Raw genomic sequence first — 17,022 nt, forward strand, 5'->3', positions numbered from 1 at the left:
GAAGATGGTGATGATAGAAATTACATTCTGCTGGAGAATCTAGGAGGAGATAGGATGATGTACATGAATTGAGGAGCAACAAGAATACCCATCTTTTGGTCAGTACTTGAAAGGAGGAAAAAGTGGGGCATGATAGTGAGCAGTTTTGAGATGGAGAGAAATGAGAAGAGGAATTTCACATTCATTGACCTCAATTTCTCAGTATATAGTAAGAGCCAGGATTCTCAGAAAGAGGGGAGGGCGAGGGTTAAGACCTGAAAGAAGGGAAGATTTGGAATAGCTTCTCTAGGTAGTGACCCCAGGGTCTTAAAAGACGTAGCAAAGGTGTTTGCTCAGCATGATCGTTGAAAGATTATGGAAAATGGGAGAGGTGCTTCAGAGCTTAAGAGAATGGCATGTCTTTATTTTTATATAAGAAAAAAGTGGTCCTTCTAAAATGTAGGCCAATGAAGCTAACTTGGGTTCCTGGCAAAATTTAGAAGAGGAAATGATAGTCAGCCAGTATGGTTTCATCTTATTTTTCTTTTTCCCAGTGTTACTAAACAGACAGAGGAGGAATTGAGGAAGCTATAACTTATCTAGCAAAGCATTTGACAAAGTCTCTACTTTTCTTGTCAGCAAGAAATATGACCTCAGATGATTGTCCAGTTGGGTTCAGAAGTTAATGAATGACAGTAGCCAAGAACCCCAGGAAATTGTCACTATTGTGCTATTTAACTTTTTTTTTAGGGATTTGGATAAAGAAATATGTCATATGCACAATAAGCATATCATTTACCAAAGTTGAAAGTGTCACAGATCCAGTAGAGAGAATATTGGTGACAGGCTTAAAATTCCAAAAGATAAACTATGGAATAAAACACTGGACTCTCAATCTAATAGGATTAAATTTAATAATGAGAAATACAAATATTATCTTGGGGTTTAAAAACAAAACAAGTACAAAATAGGGGGGACATGATAAGATAATTGGTTTGAAAATGACATGAGGGTTTTAGAGGAATGCAGACTTAATGTGCATAAGAATTAGGATATAACAACCAAAAATAAACTAGTATAATTTTATACTTCCTTAAGGTAGGCATTGCATACAGAACTTGGGGAAGTTAGATTCCTGCTGTATTCTGCTCTGGTCCGATCATCTTGCATAGGGAGACACAAATAGGTAAATACTGCTTTCTACACGTTTCCTTCTAGGTGCCAAGCAGAGTATAAAGAAGGGGGCTTCATGTCAGTATGCCAGTTATTACCAAAAAGGAAGAACATGAGATTTTTAGTGAACTGGGTAAAATTGAAATGTCAAAAAATTACAGAAATTTCATTTTAGAGATTTCAAATACTGATGATAAAGGGGTCTTTCCCTGAACATTATGTAGATATTTTGTCTCATTTCTCTAATATTTCCATATATCCTGTTACTTAAAAGAATAAAAGAATATAGTAGCACAGTGAATATACTGAAATCTTAGAAGCAAGTCTTTAATGTGATCTAATGCAGTATTCATAGATTTTCTTATTTCATGGGACTCTCCAAAACCATCTTTTGTAAACATCAAGGATTATTTCATTATTGAATTTTTTTTAGGTTTAAATGATTTTCAAGTTCTTTGAATAGAAAAAATATTGACACGATGAAATGTTCTTTTTTAAAAAACAAATATCAGTGTCAAGTTCAATTGGAGTTTAAATTGATTAAAATATTCATTTCATTAAAATGTCATGGATAGAAGGGATGTATAGCAGAGTAATTATTTTAGAACTTAGGCTTATTTATTTTTTGATATTATGTTGGTTTTAGAGTGTTCAAGTTAGATAGATTGATATCTTCATGATACTTAATTGCCTGGTGAATTATAAAGGGGTTCCTAATTTGTCTTCATCTTCTCATTTGTACTGTTTAAAACAGTTAAGGTAAAGAATTCAAATAGTTTATTTTAATTGTTATTTGAGAATACTGAAATCATACCTGTACGAGAATGAAAAGGATTTATTCTTTGAAATACTTTTGCAGTATGAAACAGGGAAAAGGCATGAGACATAGAGGTATTACTTAAATAATATCCCTTATGATTTTGAAGTAGAGGTGTTGAATAGATTTACGGTACTGGATCTGTTAGGTAGAGTACCTGAAGAACTATGGACAGAGGTTTACAATATTGTACAGTAGGAAGCAAGAAAATCCATTCCAAAGAAAAAGAAGAGCAGGAAAGCAAAATGGTTGTTTGACAAGGCTTTACAAATAGCTGAGCAATTCAAATAAAAAAGGAAAAAGAGAAAGGGAATGATGTATCCAATTGAATGTAGAATTCCTGAGAATATCAAGGAGATATATGAAGGGTTTCTTTCTTTCTTTCTTTCTTTCTTTCTTTCTTTCTTTCTTTCTTTCTTTCTTTCTTTCCTTCTTATTTTTTTTTAGATTTTTCAAGGCAATGGGGTTAAGTGGCTTGCCCAAGGCCACACAGCTAGGTAATTATTAAGTGTCTGAGACCAGATTTGAACCCAGGTACTCACTGTGCCACCTAGCCGCCCCAAGAAGAGTTTCTTAAATGAACAATGCGAAGAAATAGGAGTTGATAGAATGGGAAAGATGAGATCTTTCCCAGGAACACTAGTGGAGGTGATGGAATTCCAGCTGAGTTATGTACTGAAAGTTCTTCTGTATGCCAACGAATGTGGGGAACTCAGCAGTAGCTACTAGATTGGAAAAGATTGGTTTACTTCCCAATCCTGAAGAACAATGCCAAGAGATGTTCAATATCTGAACTGAGAATTATCAGAAAAGCCAACTGGTTTTTGAAGAGGCAAGGGGACTAGTGATCAAATTGTCAACAACTGCTGGATTATGGAGAAAAGACAGCTCCAGAAAAACATCTTTTGCTTCATTGACTACTCTGAAGCCTTTAACTACATGGATAACTGCAAAATGTGGCAAGTTCCCAAAGAGAAGAGAAGAAAAAGATAACCTACTAGATAGGTTATTTTACTTTTCTCCTGAGAAACCTGTATTTGGGCCAAGAAGTAACACTTCTTGACTGATTAGTTTAAGATTGGGAAAGGAGTACAACAAGGCTTATATTTAACTTATGCAGAGTATATCACATGAAATGCCATAATGGATGAATCAAAAGCTGGAATTAAGGTTACTAGGAGAAATATCAGCAATCTCAGATATGCAGATGATACCAGTCTTATGAAAGTGACGAGGAATTAAGAAGCCTTCTTAATGAGGGTGAAAGAAGAGAGTGTAAAAACTGTCTTGAACTTGAATATCAAAAAAAACTAAGGTCTTAGCAGCTGGTCCCATCACTTTATAGCAAATAAAGGAAGAGGAAATAGAAGCAATATCAGATTTTAGTAAGAATACTGCAGAGAGGGGTGGCTAGGTGACGTAGTGGATAAAGCACCAGCCTTGGAGTCAGGAGTACCTGGGTTCAAATCTGGTCTCAGACACTTAATAATTACCTAGTTGTGTGGCCTTGGGAAAGCCACTTTAACCCCATTTGCCTTGCCAAAATCTAAAAAAAAAAAGAAGAAGAATACTGCAGAGAGCAGCTGCTGCCATGAAATTAAGACAGTTGCTCCTTGGAAGGAAAGCTGTGGTATCTGAACAACACTATAAAAAGCAAAGTCATGAGAGTTGGACTGTAAGAAAAACTGAGCCTTTTGGATTTGACCCTTTGAATTGTGGTACTGGAGAAGACTTTTGACAGTCCCATGGACAGCAAGGAAGTCAAATCTGTCAATACTAAAATTAATTCAGGCTATTTACTGAAATGCTGAGACTTAAATATGTTGACCACATACTAAGAAGTTAGAACTCATAAAAGACCCTGATATCGGGTAAGTTTGAAGGCATGGCAAAGGATAAGATGGATAGTTAGTGTCATAGAAACAGCGAATGTGAACTTGGACAAACCTTAAGAGATAGCAGATGGCAGAAAAATCTGCTATGCTTTGGGCCAATGGATCACAAAGAATAGAACCTGACTGAAAAATAACAAAGTGAAAAAATTTTTTAAAAATCTGTTAATATCAAAATATTAATGAGTCATTCCTGAATGGCAGCAGCAGCTCTGGTGTTGGGGGGAAGTCTAGTTTTAGACTTCTGATTTGTAGGGGTTTTACTTGCTTGGGTTTCGAAATTTTGGCAGTCGTGGTATGATAGAGGCAAGGACTCAGAAGAAATCTTTTAGCATGAATTTGACAAACAGCAATAAAAATGAATATTTCCATATACAAAGAAATGTAGAAAAAATGACTGTAAACTAAATCTTTACAAGGGTCTTTTTTTAGTATTAAGTTTGACATAGTAGTACCAAAATTGACCCACATGGTTGTATTCTCTTCTGAGTTCTCTTCTCTATTTTTAAAATATTTGTCTCTTTTTTTCCCCCAGTGGCTTGACATATTTCCTATCTTTTTTTTAATTTATTTTTTATTCTCATTTTGTACAAATGTTTTTCTTTACATTAATAAAATACACTTGTTTACAAGTAAACAAAATACCCCTCCCCCCATGAATATAGATAGACTTGCTTGGGCAAAAAAGTAAAGGGGGGAGAAAAAAATTAAAATTAAAAAAAAAATAATAGTAATAATTGTAGCTATGGCTAGGTGGCGCAATGGACGAAGCACCAGCCCTGGAGCCACTAGCACCCGAGTCCATATCCAGCCTCGTAAACCCAATAATCACCCAGCCATGTGACTTGCAAGCCACCCGATCCCCACTGCCCTGCAAAATCCAAAAAGAAGGAAAAAAAAGACCCAAAATAAAATAAAATAGTAATAATAGTAGGGGTGGCTTGGTGGTAGACAGAGCATTGGCCCTTGAGCCAGGAGCACCTGGGTCCAAATCCGGCCCCAGACACCCAATGATCACCCTGCTATGTGCCCCAGGCAGGCCACCCAGCCCCACTTGCCCTGCACCCTCCCCCAAATAATAATAACAAAATGTGTTTCAGTCTTTGTTCCAACACCATCAACTCTGTCGTGAGTGGATCACATTCTTTATGATAAGTCCATCACAAAAGTTACTTCCATATTTTTCCAACGTTGCCATTACTGATCGCAACTCCCTCCTTTCTTATTTCTCCACTACCATGTACTCTATTTTCTCTCTCCTTTCCCTCTGACTGCTATAGGGTCGCTGAGTGGCACAGCAGACAGATCCCTGGTCCTGGGGCCAAGAAGCCCTGAGCCCCCATACCACCCCTTAGGCCCAGAATCCACCTGGCCCTATGGTCCTGGGCAGGCCATCCAATCCCAGCCCCTTGCAAGAAGTAAAAAAAGAAAATGTGTTATATTTGACCACTGTCCCCCCATGGTCCATCCTCTCCTCCTTTATTCACATCCCCACCCCTTCCCCCTGCTCCCCCCCCCCTTCTTACTCCAGTTGTCTATACCCCATTGAGTATATTTGCTGTTTCCTCTCCTAGCCATCTCTGATGAGAGCAAAGGTTCCCTCATTCCCCCTTGCCTCCCCCCTTCCATATCATTGAAATAGCTCATTGTAATAAAAAAAAAAATCTCATTATGTGAAATAGCTTGGACTATTCCCCCTCTCCTTTTTCTTTCTCCCATTCCATTTCCCTTTTTTTCTTATTGACTCCATTTTTACACCATATTTTATCTTCAAATTTAGCTTTCTCCTGTGCTTCAACTATAAAAGCTCCCTCTACCTGCTCTATTAACTGAGATGGTTCATATGAATATTATCAGTATCATTTTTCTATACATGCAGTTCATCCTCATTAAGTCCCTCATATTTCCCCCACTCCTCCAATCTCCATGCTTCACCTGAGCCCTGTATCTGAAGATCAAACCTTCTGTTCAGCTCTGGCCATTCCAACAGGAACATTTGAAATTCCCCTGGTTCATTGAAAGCCCATCTTTTTCCCTGGAAGAGGACATTCAGCCTTGCTGGGTAGTTCATTCTTGGCTGCATTCTAAGCTCTTTTACCTTCCGGTATATTGTATTCAAAGCCCTACTAGCTTCCAATGTAGCTGCTGCTAAGTCCTGTGTGATCCTGACTGCCGCTCCACGATATTTGAACTGTGTCCTTCTGGCTGCTTGTAATATTTTCTCTTTGACTTGGGAGTTCTGTAACTTGGCTATAATATTCCTGGGGGTTGGTTTTTTGGGATCTCTTTCTCGGGGGGATCGGTGGATTCTCTCCATTTCTATTTTGCCCTCTGCTTCTAGAATATCAGGGCAATTTTCCTGTAGTAATTCTTTGAAAATGATGTCAAGGCTCTTTTCCTGATCATGACTTTCAGGTATTCCAATAATTTTCAAATTATCTTTCCTAAGTCTGTTTTCCATATCAGTTGTTTTTTCAATGAGATATTTCACATTTTCTTGTAATTTTTCATTTTTTTGGTTTTGAAGTATTGATTCCTGATTTCTGGTAAATTCATCAATCTCCCTGAATTCTATTCTTTGTCTGAAGGATTTATTCTCCTCAGAGAGTTTTCTTATTTCTTTTTCCATCTGGCCAATTTTGCTTTTTAAAGCATTCTTCTCCTCAATAACTTTTTGAACTGTTTTATACATTTGACCTAAGCTGTTTTTTAGCATGCTATTTTCTTCAGCAATTTTTTGGATTTCCTTGACTAGGCTGCTCACTTCATTTACATGTTTTTCCTGCATCTCTCTCCTTTCTTTTCCCAGTTTTTCTTCTAACTCCCTCATTTGATTTTCAAAGTCTTTTTTGAGCTCTATCATAGCCTGAGCCCAATTTCTGTTTTTCTTGGAGTCTTTAGATGCAGGAGCTTGTGCTTCCTCATCTTCAGACTGAGTATTTTGATCCTTCTTGGGCTTATTTGCAAAATATTTCTCAATGGTCTTCCTCTTGTTTGTTTGCTTGTTCATTTTCCCAGCCTAAGCCTGTTTTTTGGGGGTGCTTCCTGGGCTTTTGGGACATTCCCACAAGGCTCTCAGTGTGTGAGGCTCTGTCCTCCCTCCTGGTCTGTGAATGACCATATGTGCCCCCCTCTGCCATGGGGCCGAGGTAGGGGGGCCCCTGTTGTTATATGGGGGGGCCTAGACTGGGATCAGGATCTGAATGTGGTCAGAGCTCCAGAGCCCTGTTCCAGAGGCAGAGGACAGAGCTCAGTAGTCTCTCTCTCTCTTCACTCCCCTCCCTCAGCTCAATGGGTTCATGTCCTGGGGGCTCCTGCTTACCAGTTCTGCCTGCTTCTGTTTCCTGGGTCTGGACTGCCAAAAGACCAGGCTGCTGGCTGTGTGCCCTGAGGGCTGGGTTCCACGTGCTCACTCCGGCAGAAGTCCCCTGCTGTTCCCCCACTCCGTGTCGGTGCTCCCCGGGGTGCAGTCCAGGAGACCCCTGCTGCTGCGAGCTGCGGCCCCCGGGAGGCTGAAGTTCCTTGGCTCTGGCGGGCCGCCCCTCCGGCCCTGGGGAGCAGAGCCTTTCTGCTCTTTTCCAGGTTACCTTGGGTAGGAGAACTGCCTCACTGGGTCCCTTTGTGGGTTTTGTCTCTCAAAAGTTTAGTTAGAGTCCTTAGTTTATGAGTTTTTATCAGAGAGCTCCTAAGACTTAATCCCTTCATGGCCATCTTCGTCTCTCTTCTTTTTATTGGCATCACTGTTCTCCTCCCTCCTCCCAAAGGGGAAAAAAGATCCTCCTTTGTATATAGAAAGGCACATTCATTCATTAACTGGTTCTAAAAAATGTATATTTCAGTCTAACTTCTAAAAGGTGGGGAGCATGATTCATCATCATCAGTCTTCTGAATATCAATTAACTTTCCTAAGTTTTTCATTTTTATTTTTCCCTGCCATACTATATTGTTGTTATTGTTTAGTCATATTCTGACTCTTCTTGATCACATTTGGGGTTTTCTTGACAAAGATTCTTGGAGTTCTTTGCCATTTCCTCCTCTGGCACATTTTGCAGATAGGGAAACTGAGACAAGCAGGGTTAAATGACTTACACAGGATCACACAGCTGAGGTCAGATTTTGAACTCAGGGAGAGGAGCTTTCCTGACTCCAAATTCAGTACTGTATCTCCTAGGCCTCTCTGTTGCTCTAATGTAGCATTGAGGCATAAATAATGCTCCTGAGTCAGCTTCCTTCCTTCTCTGTCAATTCAAATCCTTAGTTTCTCTGAATCTGTCCCTTTCAAATACTCTTTTTCTCTAGTTTTTGCAAGGCAGTGGAGTTAAATGACTTGCCCAAGGTCACACAGTTAGGTAATTATTAAGTGTCTGAGGTTGGATGTGAACTCAGGTCCTCCTGATTTCAGGGCCAGTGCTCTATCCACTGTGCCACCTAGCTACCCCTAGTTATAAAATTTTCTAGTAATTGTTAGTTGAATTTTATGTTCTTCTGAGTAAAAAAAAAAATCATATCTTCAAATAATAGTGATAATAGTGGACTGATCTGTTTTTTCTCTGTTATAGATAATGCTGGTTACTTAGTGATTATCATGTTAAGTAATCTTCTATTTATTCTTACCCTATCTAACATAAAGGGATATTGTATTTTGCCGAAAGTTTTTTCTGTAAGTTGATTTGTTTCTTACTGTTTTTGTTATTAATATGGTCTGTTTATGGTTTTGGTTTTTATAATGAAATAACAATATAATCATGAGTTAGAAGAGACCTTTGAATACCTTATAGTTCAGCCTCCCCCATTTTACGGAGGAAAATGAAGCAAATGGAAGTTAAATTGCTCACTGTTACGTAACTAGTAAATGTATGAGTTATTTGAACTCAGTGTGCTCAGCACTTACCATATAATAAATATTTGTTCTCCCCATCCTCTTTTTCTAAGACCTCCTGATCTGTTTGGATAGTCAGGACATATATAATACCACAGAAGAACATCAATGTTTACAAATTTCTTTACTCCTTTGTTTCAGAATTTTCCATTTGAAAGTAAAGCCTAGCTTTTGCCTTAAACATATGTTTCTGCATAACTTTCATATAATCAGAATGATAGTATTGAATCTCTAGCAGTCTGAAGGAAAATCTCACTTGCAGATTAGATTCTTGAAGAAATATGGTTACTGTTAGAAAATTTGCTTCTGTACTGTTATTTAATATTTTCACTTTTTTTTTTTTTTTAGGTTTTTGCTAGACAATGGGGTTAAGTGGCTTGCCCAAGGCCACACAGCTAGGTAATTATTAAGTGTCTGAGACCGGATTTGAACCCAGGTATTCCTGACTCCAGGACCGGTGCTTTATCCACTGCGCCACCTAGCCACCCAATATTTTCACTTTAAAAGTAAAAAAAGAAACTTAAGTTATGTAGTTTGTGTATAGTATAAAGAAGTAAAGGTACCCAGGAAACTAGCTGTCAATTGTCAGAATATACATTCATTTTGGGGTTCTAAAAAAAAAGATGAAACTGTAGATAATCTATTACTGCTAAATTTAAGGAAGCATCATTTGTTTTCTTTGACATTTATTTAGACCTAATGAATGTTTAAATTTTCTTATGCCTTTATAGAGTTTTCGGCACCAAAGAGGAAAAGAAGATGCTGAATAAAGAATCTGGACTATAGAGTTTTGTAATATTTGAATTTCTGGACAGTTAAAATCTTTATGTGATGAACATGAAGGCAGCAGATGTTGAAGCCAACCCCCTGTTTGTTCTGGATTACCACAGCAGTCCTTTATGGAAATAGGTTTCCTTTGGTATTTGTATGCACTCAAAATTGCCTTAACATAGTGTTGATTATAACATATTTTTATTTTAAATTAGTCTTTAGTTTAACTGAGATATACATAACATTGTACTTAGTCATGAATTAATTTATGACTTAACTGAAACCATCATGTATCCTTATGGGTAAGTGCAATAAATATATTTTCTTCAAATATATTTTTCTTCATTACCACTAGGCTATAGCATCAATGAGATAATGTTAGTAATTAGCACAATGCTTTGCTTACATATTGTAGGTACTTAATCAGTGTTGAAAGTATGAGTATAGCAAGTTCTGAATTATTGAATTGAAATACTTCATTTTATTTTTACATGAAACTCTTGTTGATAGTTACTATTGTCAAGGTCATACATAACTCAGTTGCTATTTTATAATGAATCTAACTTTATTTGTAAATCATATTAGTTACTTTAAAACCTCCTTTGTTTTTTTGAACTTTAAATATCCTGACAAGTTAAATAATATATTGACTAATCCTGAGTACAAGCATATTTTAATATTATATATATATATTACTTCAAGAGAGTTATTAAAACCTTCCAAATAAAATTTTTAAATGTAATATTTTAAGTACTGCTATTTATTGAACAAGAAAGATTTTGATGTTGATCATGCTGGAAATATTTCTTTTATGTTCCTGACAAGAGTATATCTTCAAAGAAAAATGCTTTCAAAAAAAGGAAAGCTAAATTAAATAGAGAAACCTTCCCACAGTAGTCTAGCCACTTGGTGTGATGGATTCTTTGGCCCATGGCAATCCATGAAATGAATAAAAAACTAAAATGACCTTTAATCCTTTGGGGATCCTTTTCCAAATTTGTTGTTATGGTGATAGTGTTGGAAAAGTGACAGAAAGCACTAAGAATCTCAACATTTTTAGACTATCAATTAAAATTAAATATTGATTATTATTTTTTTTTTTTTTAGCAAGGCAATGAGTGGCTTGCCCAAAGCCATACAGCTAGGTAATTAAGTGTCTGAGGCAAGATTTGAACTTAGATCCTCCTGACTCCAGGGCCGGTGCTCTATCCACTGCACTACCTAGCTGCCTCAACTGTTGATTTCTTAAAGATAGTATGATTATTCATTTACCATTAAGTGAATAATATATATAAATACTTCCAAGAGGAACTGAGAATTAGCAATTTTGGCAGTTTCATTATGAATAAAATCAGAAGTTGAAAGGAAGTTGAAATAAAAATGAAAGGTTGACTTTATTCTCTTATTTTTTGGCAAGGTATTGAGGTTAAGTGACTTGCCCAAGGTCACACAGCTAGGCAATTATTAAGTGTCTCAGGTCAGATTTGAACTAGGCCCTCCTGATTCCAGGGCTGGTGCTCTATCCACTGTGCCCACCTAGCTGACCCCAACTCAATTCTCTTTGAAGCAAGTCACTGCAATTGGTTTTTATCATGTGTCCTAAGCTAATGTGAATTTTTTTTCAAGGAATATTTGGTTATTTTTGCACAGCTCAGATAAAATTTATAAGACTTTGAAAATAATTGCCACAAGTACTACATATATTGCCATAGGATCAGAAATTTTTAAAATTTATGAAAAAATTCAAGATATCATAACATTAAATTAGTATATTTCTTGATGACTAAGGAGAAAGATAAAGTGAACATATAAGGAGAGTGGCAAAAGTGATGGAAAGCACAGTTCAGGATTAAACAGAAACCTTACATAAATATTTTCTTCAAGAAGAGAATTGGGAAATGTTCAAGCTAGTAGATACCAAACAATATTTTTTTTTAAGAAAGATTTTTATTTTGAGTTTTACAATTTTCCCCCTAATCTTGTTTCCCTCCCCCCCACCCCCACAGAAGACAGTCTGTTGGTCTTAGATCATTAAGTTGAATGTGATGAGAGAGAAATCATACCTTAAGGAAGAAAAATAAAGTATAAGAGCAAAACTACATAATAAGAATAGCAGGTTTTTTTTTTCTAGGTTAAAGGGTCTTTGGTCTTTGTTTAAACTCCACAGTTCTTTCTCTGGATACAGATGGTATTCTTAATCATAGATAGCCCCAAATTGTTGTTGCACTGATAGAATGAGCAAGTCCATCAAGGTTGATCATCCACCCCCATGTTGCTGTTAGGGTGTACAATGTTTTTCTGGTTCTGCTTATTTTGGTCAGCATCAGTTCATGCAAGTCCTTCCAGGCTTCTCTGAATTCCCATCCCTCCTGGTTTCTATTAGAACAATAGTCAAACAATATTATTAAGATTAAATTTATTTAAATAGAGAACTGCTGCTTTCCAATAGAGGCATTATTTTTGAATCAGTTGTCTCTGGAATCAGACTACTGATTATTAGAGTAAGAGTCAAAATCAATGCCAAACTACAAAAAAGAATTAAACATGAAAAACAATGCAATGAAATTGAGGTAGTACAGCCAGATCTATTTAAATTGTTGAAAGTCAAGTACTACATTGAAGGATAAAAAGCACCTAGCAGAAAAAAGCAGCCAAGAGGGTAAGGTAAGAGGAAGCAAAACCTAGATTCCCACAACTACATTAACAAAGATCTCAGAAGAGTGCCAGATGATGTATGCTCTTCCTTTTGGACTTTTCCAACATGCCCCTTACCTGTCCTTTCTTCCTCTTCCCCCCGCCCCCCAACTCTCTTCAATTTGCCAGATTTGTCTTGCTAGTTAGAATGTAAGCCCCTTGAGGGCAGGGACTATAGTTTTGCTTGTGCCTAGCACAGTAGCTGGCACAATATAAGTCTTTAATAAATGCTTGGTGACTGAGATTTAGTAGTGATCTGATATTTGAGGAGGAGCTATGGTGGCTCATCATCAGAAGCTTGAAAATTCAACTTAATAGCAATTGATCAAAATCAAGAAATGTGGAACAAGGGATGGCCAGGTTCATGAAACCAGACACTGGGTACAGAACCAGGAATAATGGGTATTTTGGACTCAGCCCCTGGTAAAGAAAAGAGCCTTGGTATTGTTGCAGCTACCCTTGATTCCCCAGAAGCTGGATTTTGAGGTTCAGGACTCAGTCTCTGGACAGAGTTCTCTCTCTCTAACTGAGGAAAAGGAGCCTTGGACTATGACTTCTAAACTTCCACTAGAGTTGGAAGTAGTAGTAATGGGAGAATCTTAATATTCAGCTCCAAGACACTGGGCTAAGGTGCTGTTGATGATGTTATGTTTCTTTAGAAAGATTTTATTTATTTTGAGTTTTACAATTTTCCCCCCATTGCTTCCCTCCCCCCACCCCCACAGAAAGCATTCTGTTAGTCTTTACATTGTTTCCCTGGTCTACACTGATCTAAGTTGAATGTGATAAGAGAGAAATCATATCCTTAAGGGGGAAAAAAAAAGTATGGGAGATAGCAAAATTACATAAGATAACAGGTTTTTTTCCTAAATTGAAGTTAATAGTCTTTGGTCTTTGTCCAAAATCCACAATTCTTGGGGTGGCTAGGTGGCACAATGGATGAGTACCAGCCCTGGAGTCAAGAGTACCTGAGTTCAAATCTGGCCTCAGACACTTAATAATTACCTAACTGTGTGACCTTGGGCTTGCAAAAATAAACAAACCCAAACTCCACAATTCTTTCTCTGGGTACAGATGATATTCTCCATTGCAGATAGTCCAAAATTGGCCTTGGTTGTTGACTGGTGGAATGAAAAAGGCTATCAAGGTTGATCATCATCCCCATGTTGCTGTTAGGGTGTACAATGATTTTCTGGTTCTGCTTGATGCTGTTATCTTAACCGGTGCAAGGGAGTCTTGTATCCAGACCCTTTCAGGAGAAATGGGCTGTAGACTAGGAGATGTGAGTCTGGAACCTAAATATTTGGTGACTGTTAGGACCTCAGCCCTGCCACTTGCACAATAGGTAAGACAAGCCAGGATCATACAAAGCTATGATGGTCCTACAAGAAATGCTCAGAGCCTAACCCTATTCACTATGGGAGAATGACTCCAAAATGCCCAAAAGCAAAATCTTTTTTTTTTAATTTAATATTCTCATTTTGTGCAATTAATGTTATTTTTACATTAGTAAAATATTCTTAAGAGTGAACGAGATACCCCCTCCCCCCATAAATATAGACTTGCTTCAGCGATAAAGTAAAGGGGAGAGAAAAAAATTAAAATTAAAAATAATAGTAATAATTGTAGGTATGGCCAGGTGGAGCAATGGATGGAGCACCAGCCCTGGAGCCACGAGCACCCGAGCCCACATGCGGCCCCGTACACCCAGCAATCACCCAACAATCACCCAGCCGTGTGATATGCAAGTCACCCGATCCCCACTGCCTTGCAAAAACCAAAAAGAAAAAGAAAAAAAAAGACCCAAAATAAAATAAAATAGTAATAATAGTAGGGGTGGCTGGGTGGTGGACAGAGCATTGGCCCTTGAGCCAGGAGCACCTGGGTCCAAATCCGGCCTCAGACACCCAAGGATCACCCTGCTATGTGGCCCCTGGCAGGCCACCCGGCCCCATTTGCCCTGCACCCCCCCAAATAATAATAATAATAAAAGATGTGCTTGAGTCTTTGTTCCAACACTAACAACTCTGTTGTGGGTGGATCACATTCCTTATGATAAGTCCATCACAAAAGTTACTTCCATATTTTTCCACTGTTGCCATTGCTGATCGCAAGGCCCTCCTTTCGTATTTCTCCACTACCATGTACTATATTTTCTCTCTCCTTTGACTCTGCTGTAGGGTAGCTGAGTGGTGCAGCAGACAGATCCCTGGTCCTGGGGCCAAGAAGCCCTGAGCCCCCATACCACCCCTTAGGCCCAGAATCCACCTGGCCCTGTGGTCCTGGGCAGGCCTTCCAATCCCAGCCCCTTGCAAGAAGTAAGAAAGAAAATGTGTTATGTCTGACCACTCTCCCACCATGGTCCATCCTCTCCTCCATCACTCATATCCCCTCTTTCCCCCCGTCCCCCCCCTCTCCTTCTTACTCCAAATGCCTATACCCCATTGAGTATATATGCTGTTTCCTCTCCTAGCCACCTCTGATAAGGGTGAAGATTCCCTTGTTCCCCTTGCCTTCCCCCCTTCCATATCATTGCAATAGCTCATTATAATAAAGAAAAACCTTATTATATGAAATATCTTGGCCTATTCCCCCTCTCCTTTTTCTTTCTCCCATTACATTTCCCTTTTTTTCTATTGACTCCATTTTTACACCATATTTTATCTTCGAATTCAGCTTTCTCCTGTGCTTCAACTATAAAAGCTCCCTCTACCTGCTCTATTAACTTGAGAAGGTTCATATGAGTATTATCAGTGTCATTTTTCTATGCAGGAATACATGCAGTTCATCCATCAAGTCCCTCATATTTCTCCCCTCACCTCCAGTCTCTGCTTCACCCTAGTCCTGTATCTGAAGATCAAACCTGTTCAGCTCTGGCCATTCCAACAGGAACATTTGAAATTCCCCTGGTTCACTGAAAGTCCATCTTTTTCCCTGGAAGAGGACATTCAGCCTTGCTGGGTAGTTGATTCTCAGTTGCATTCTAAGCTCTTGCCTTCCTGTATATTGTATTCCAAGCCCTATGAGCTTTTAATGTAGTTGCTGCTAAGTCCTGTGAGATCCTGACTGCAGCTCCACGATATTTGAACTGTGTCCTTCTGGCTGCTTGTAATATTTTCTCTTTGACTTGGGAGTTCTGGAACTTGGCTATGATATTCCTAGGGGTTGGTTTTTTGGGATCTCTTGGGGAGATCGGTGGATTCTCTCCATTTATATTTTGCCCTCTGATTCTAGGATATCAGGGCAATTTTCCTGTAGTAATTCTTTGAAAATGATGTCAAGGTTCTTTTCCTGATCATGACTTTCAGGTATTCCAATAATTTTTAAGTTATCTTTTCTAAGTCTGTTTTCCATATCAGTTGTTTTTTCAATGAGATATTTCACATTTTCTTCTAATTTTTCATTTTTTTGGTTTTGAAGTATTGATTCCTGATTTCTGGCAAATTCATCAATCTCCCTGAATTCTATTCTTTGTCTGGAGGATTTGTTCTCAGAGTTTTCTTATCTCTTTTTCCATCTGGCCAATTTTGCTTTTTAAAGCATTCTCCTCAATAACTTTTTGAACTGTTTTATCCATTTGACCTAAGCTGGTTTTTAGCATGCTATTTTCTTCAGCATTTTTTTGGATTTCCTTGACTAGGCTGCTGACTTCATTTTCATGTTTTTCCTACATCTCTCTCATTTCTTTTCCCAGTTTTTCTTCTAACCCCCTCAATTTGATTTTCAAAGTCTTTTTTAATCTCTGTCATAGCCTGAGCCCGATTTCTGTTTTTCTTGGAGTCTTTAGATGCAGGAGCTTGTGCTTCCTCATCTTCAGACTGAGTATTTTGATTCTTCTTGGGCTCATTTGCAAAATACTTCTCAATTGTGTTCCTCTTTTTTCTCTGCTTGCTTGTTTTTCCCAACCTGTGCCTGTTTTGGGGGTGCTTCCTGAGCTTTTGGGACACTCCCACCAGGGTCTCACTATGTGAGGCTCTGTCCTCCCTCCTGGTCTGTGAATGACCATAAGCGCCCCCCCTCTGCCACAGGGCTGAGATGGGGGGGGCTGCTGTTCTATGGGGGGGGCCTAGACTGATCAGGATCTGAATGTGGTCAGAGCCCCAGAGTCCTGTTCCAGGGGCAGAGTACAGAGCTCTGCAGTCTCTTTCTTTTCACTCCCCTCCCTTAGTTCAATGGACTCATGTCCTGGGGGCTCCTGCTTACTGGCTCTGCCTGCTTCTGTTTCCTAGATCTGGAATGCAGTGGCCAGGCAGCTTGCTGTGTGCCCTGAAGGCTGGGCTCCACGTGCTTGCTCTGGCAGAGGTCCCCTGCTGGTCCCCCACTTTGTGCAGGTGCTCCCCGGGGTGCAGCTCAGGAGACTCCCCCACTGCTGTGAGCTGTGGTTCCCAGCGCCCTGGGGCTGCCTCCGGGAGGCTGAAGTTCTTTGGCTCTGGCAGGCCACCCGCCCCTCCAACCCAGACCCCAGGGAGCAGAGCCTTTCTGCTCTTTTCCAGGTTACCTTGAGTAGGAGCACTGCCTCATTGGGTCCCTCTGTGGGTTCTCTCTCTTGAAAATTTAGTTAAAGTCCTTAGTTTCAAAGATTTATGAGAGAGCTCCTAGGACACCCTCCACTCTTGTCCCCAAAAGCAAAATCTTAAAGATCTTAGTCAAAAGATCATTTAGAATTCCTAGTTGCTTCAGAAAGAATCCACAAATTGAAAATTCTCAGGAGTATTTAAGCAAAAATTCGATTTCCTTGTCAAAGAAAAAAAATTCAAGCAGCCATAGAATATCATACCACCCAGTTTCCTCAAATTAGAGAGGATAGGTCTCTTTCT

At 38.9% G+C, this 17,022-nt stretch overlaps 1 protein-coding gene across 2 annotated transcripts in view; it reads left to right on the forward strand.

Moving 5' to 3' along the window:
• The window catches only part of LOC141522484 (snRNA-activating protein complex subunit 1-like), a 37,057-nt gene extending 24,618 nt beyond the window's left edge, over positions 1-12,439 (forward strand). The window contains exon 8 of one of the 2 annotated variants that reach the window (XM_074235958.1): positions 9,089-9,114. In XM_074235958.1, coding sequence (XP_074092059.1) covers positions 9,089-9,099 — 11 coding nt within the window. In that variant the 3' untranslated portion in view covers positions 9,100-9,114. Of the gene's footprint in view, positions 1-9,088; positions 9,115-9,471 lie in introns of those variants that run through there. The other variant, XM_074235957.1, reaches the window with a different exon arrangement.
• The last annotated feature ends 4,583 nt before the right edge of the window (positions 12,440-17,022 follow it).

The sequence above is a fragment of the Macrotis lagotis genome, chromosome 4 (genome assembly GCF_037893015.1).
Source record: "Macrotis lagotis isolate mMagLag1 chromosome 4, bilby.v1.9.chrom.fasta, whole genome shotgun sequence".
NCBI classification, from domain to species: Eukaryota; Metazoa; Chordata; class Mammalia; order Peramelemorphia; family Peramelidae; genus Macrotis; species Macrotis lagotis.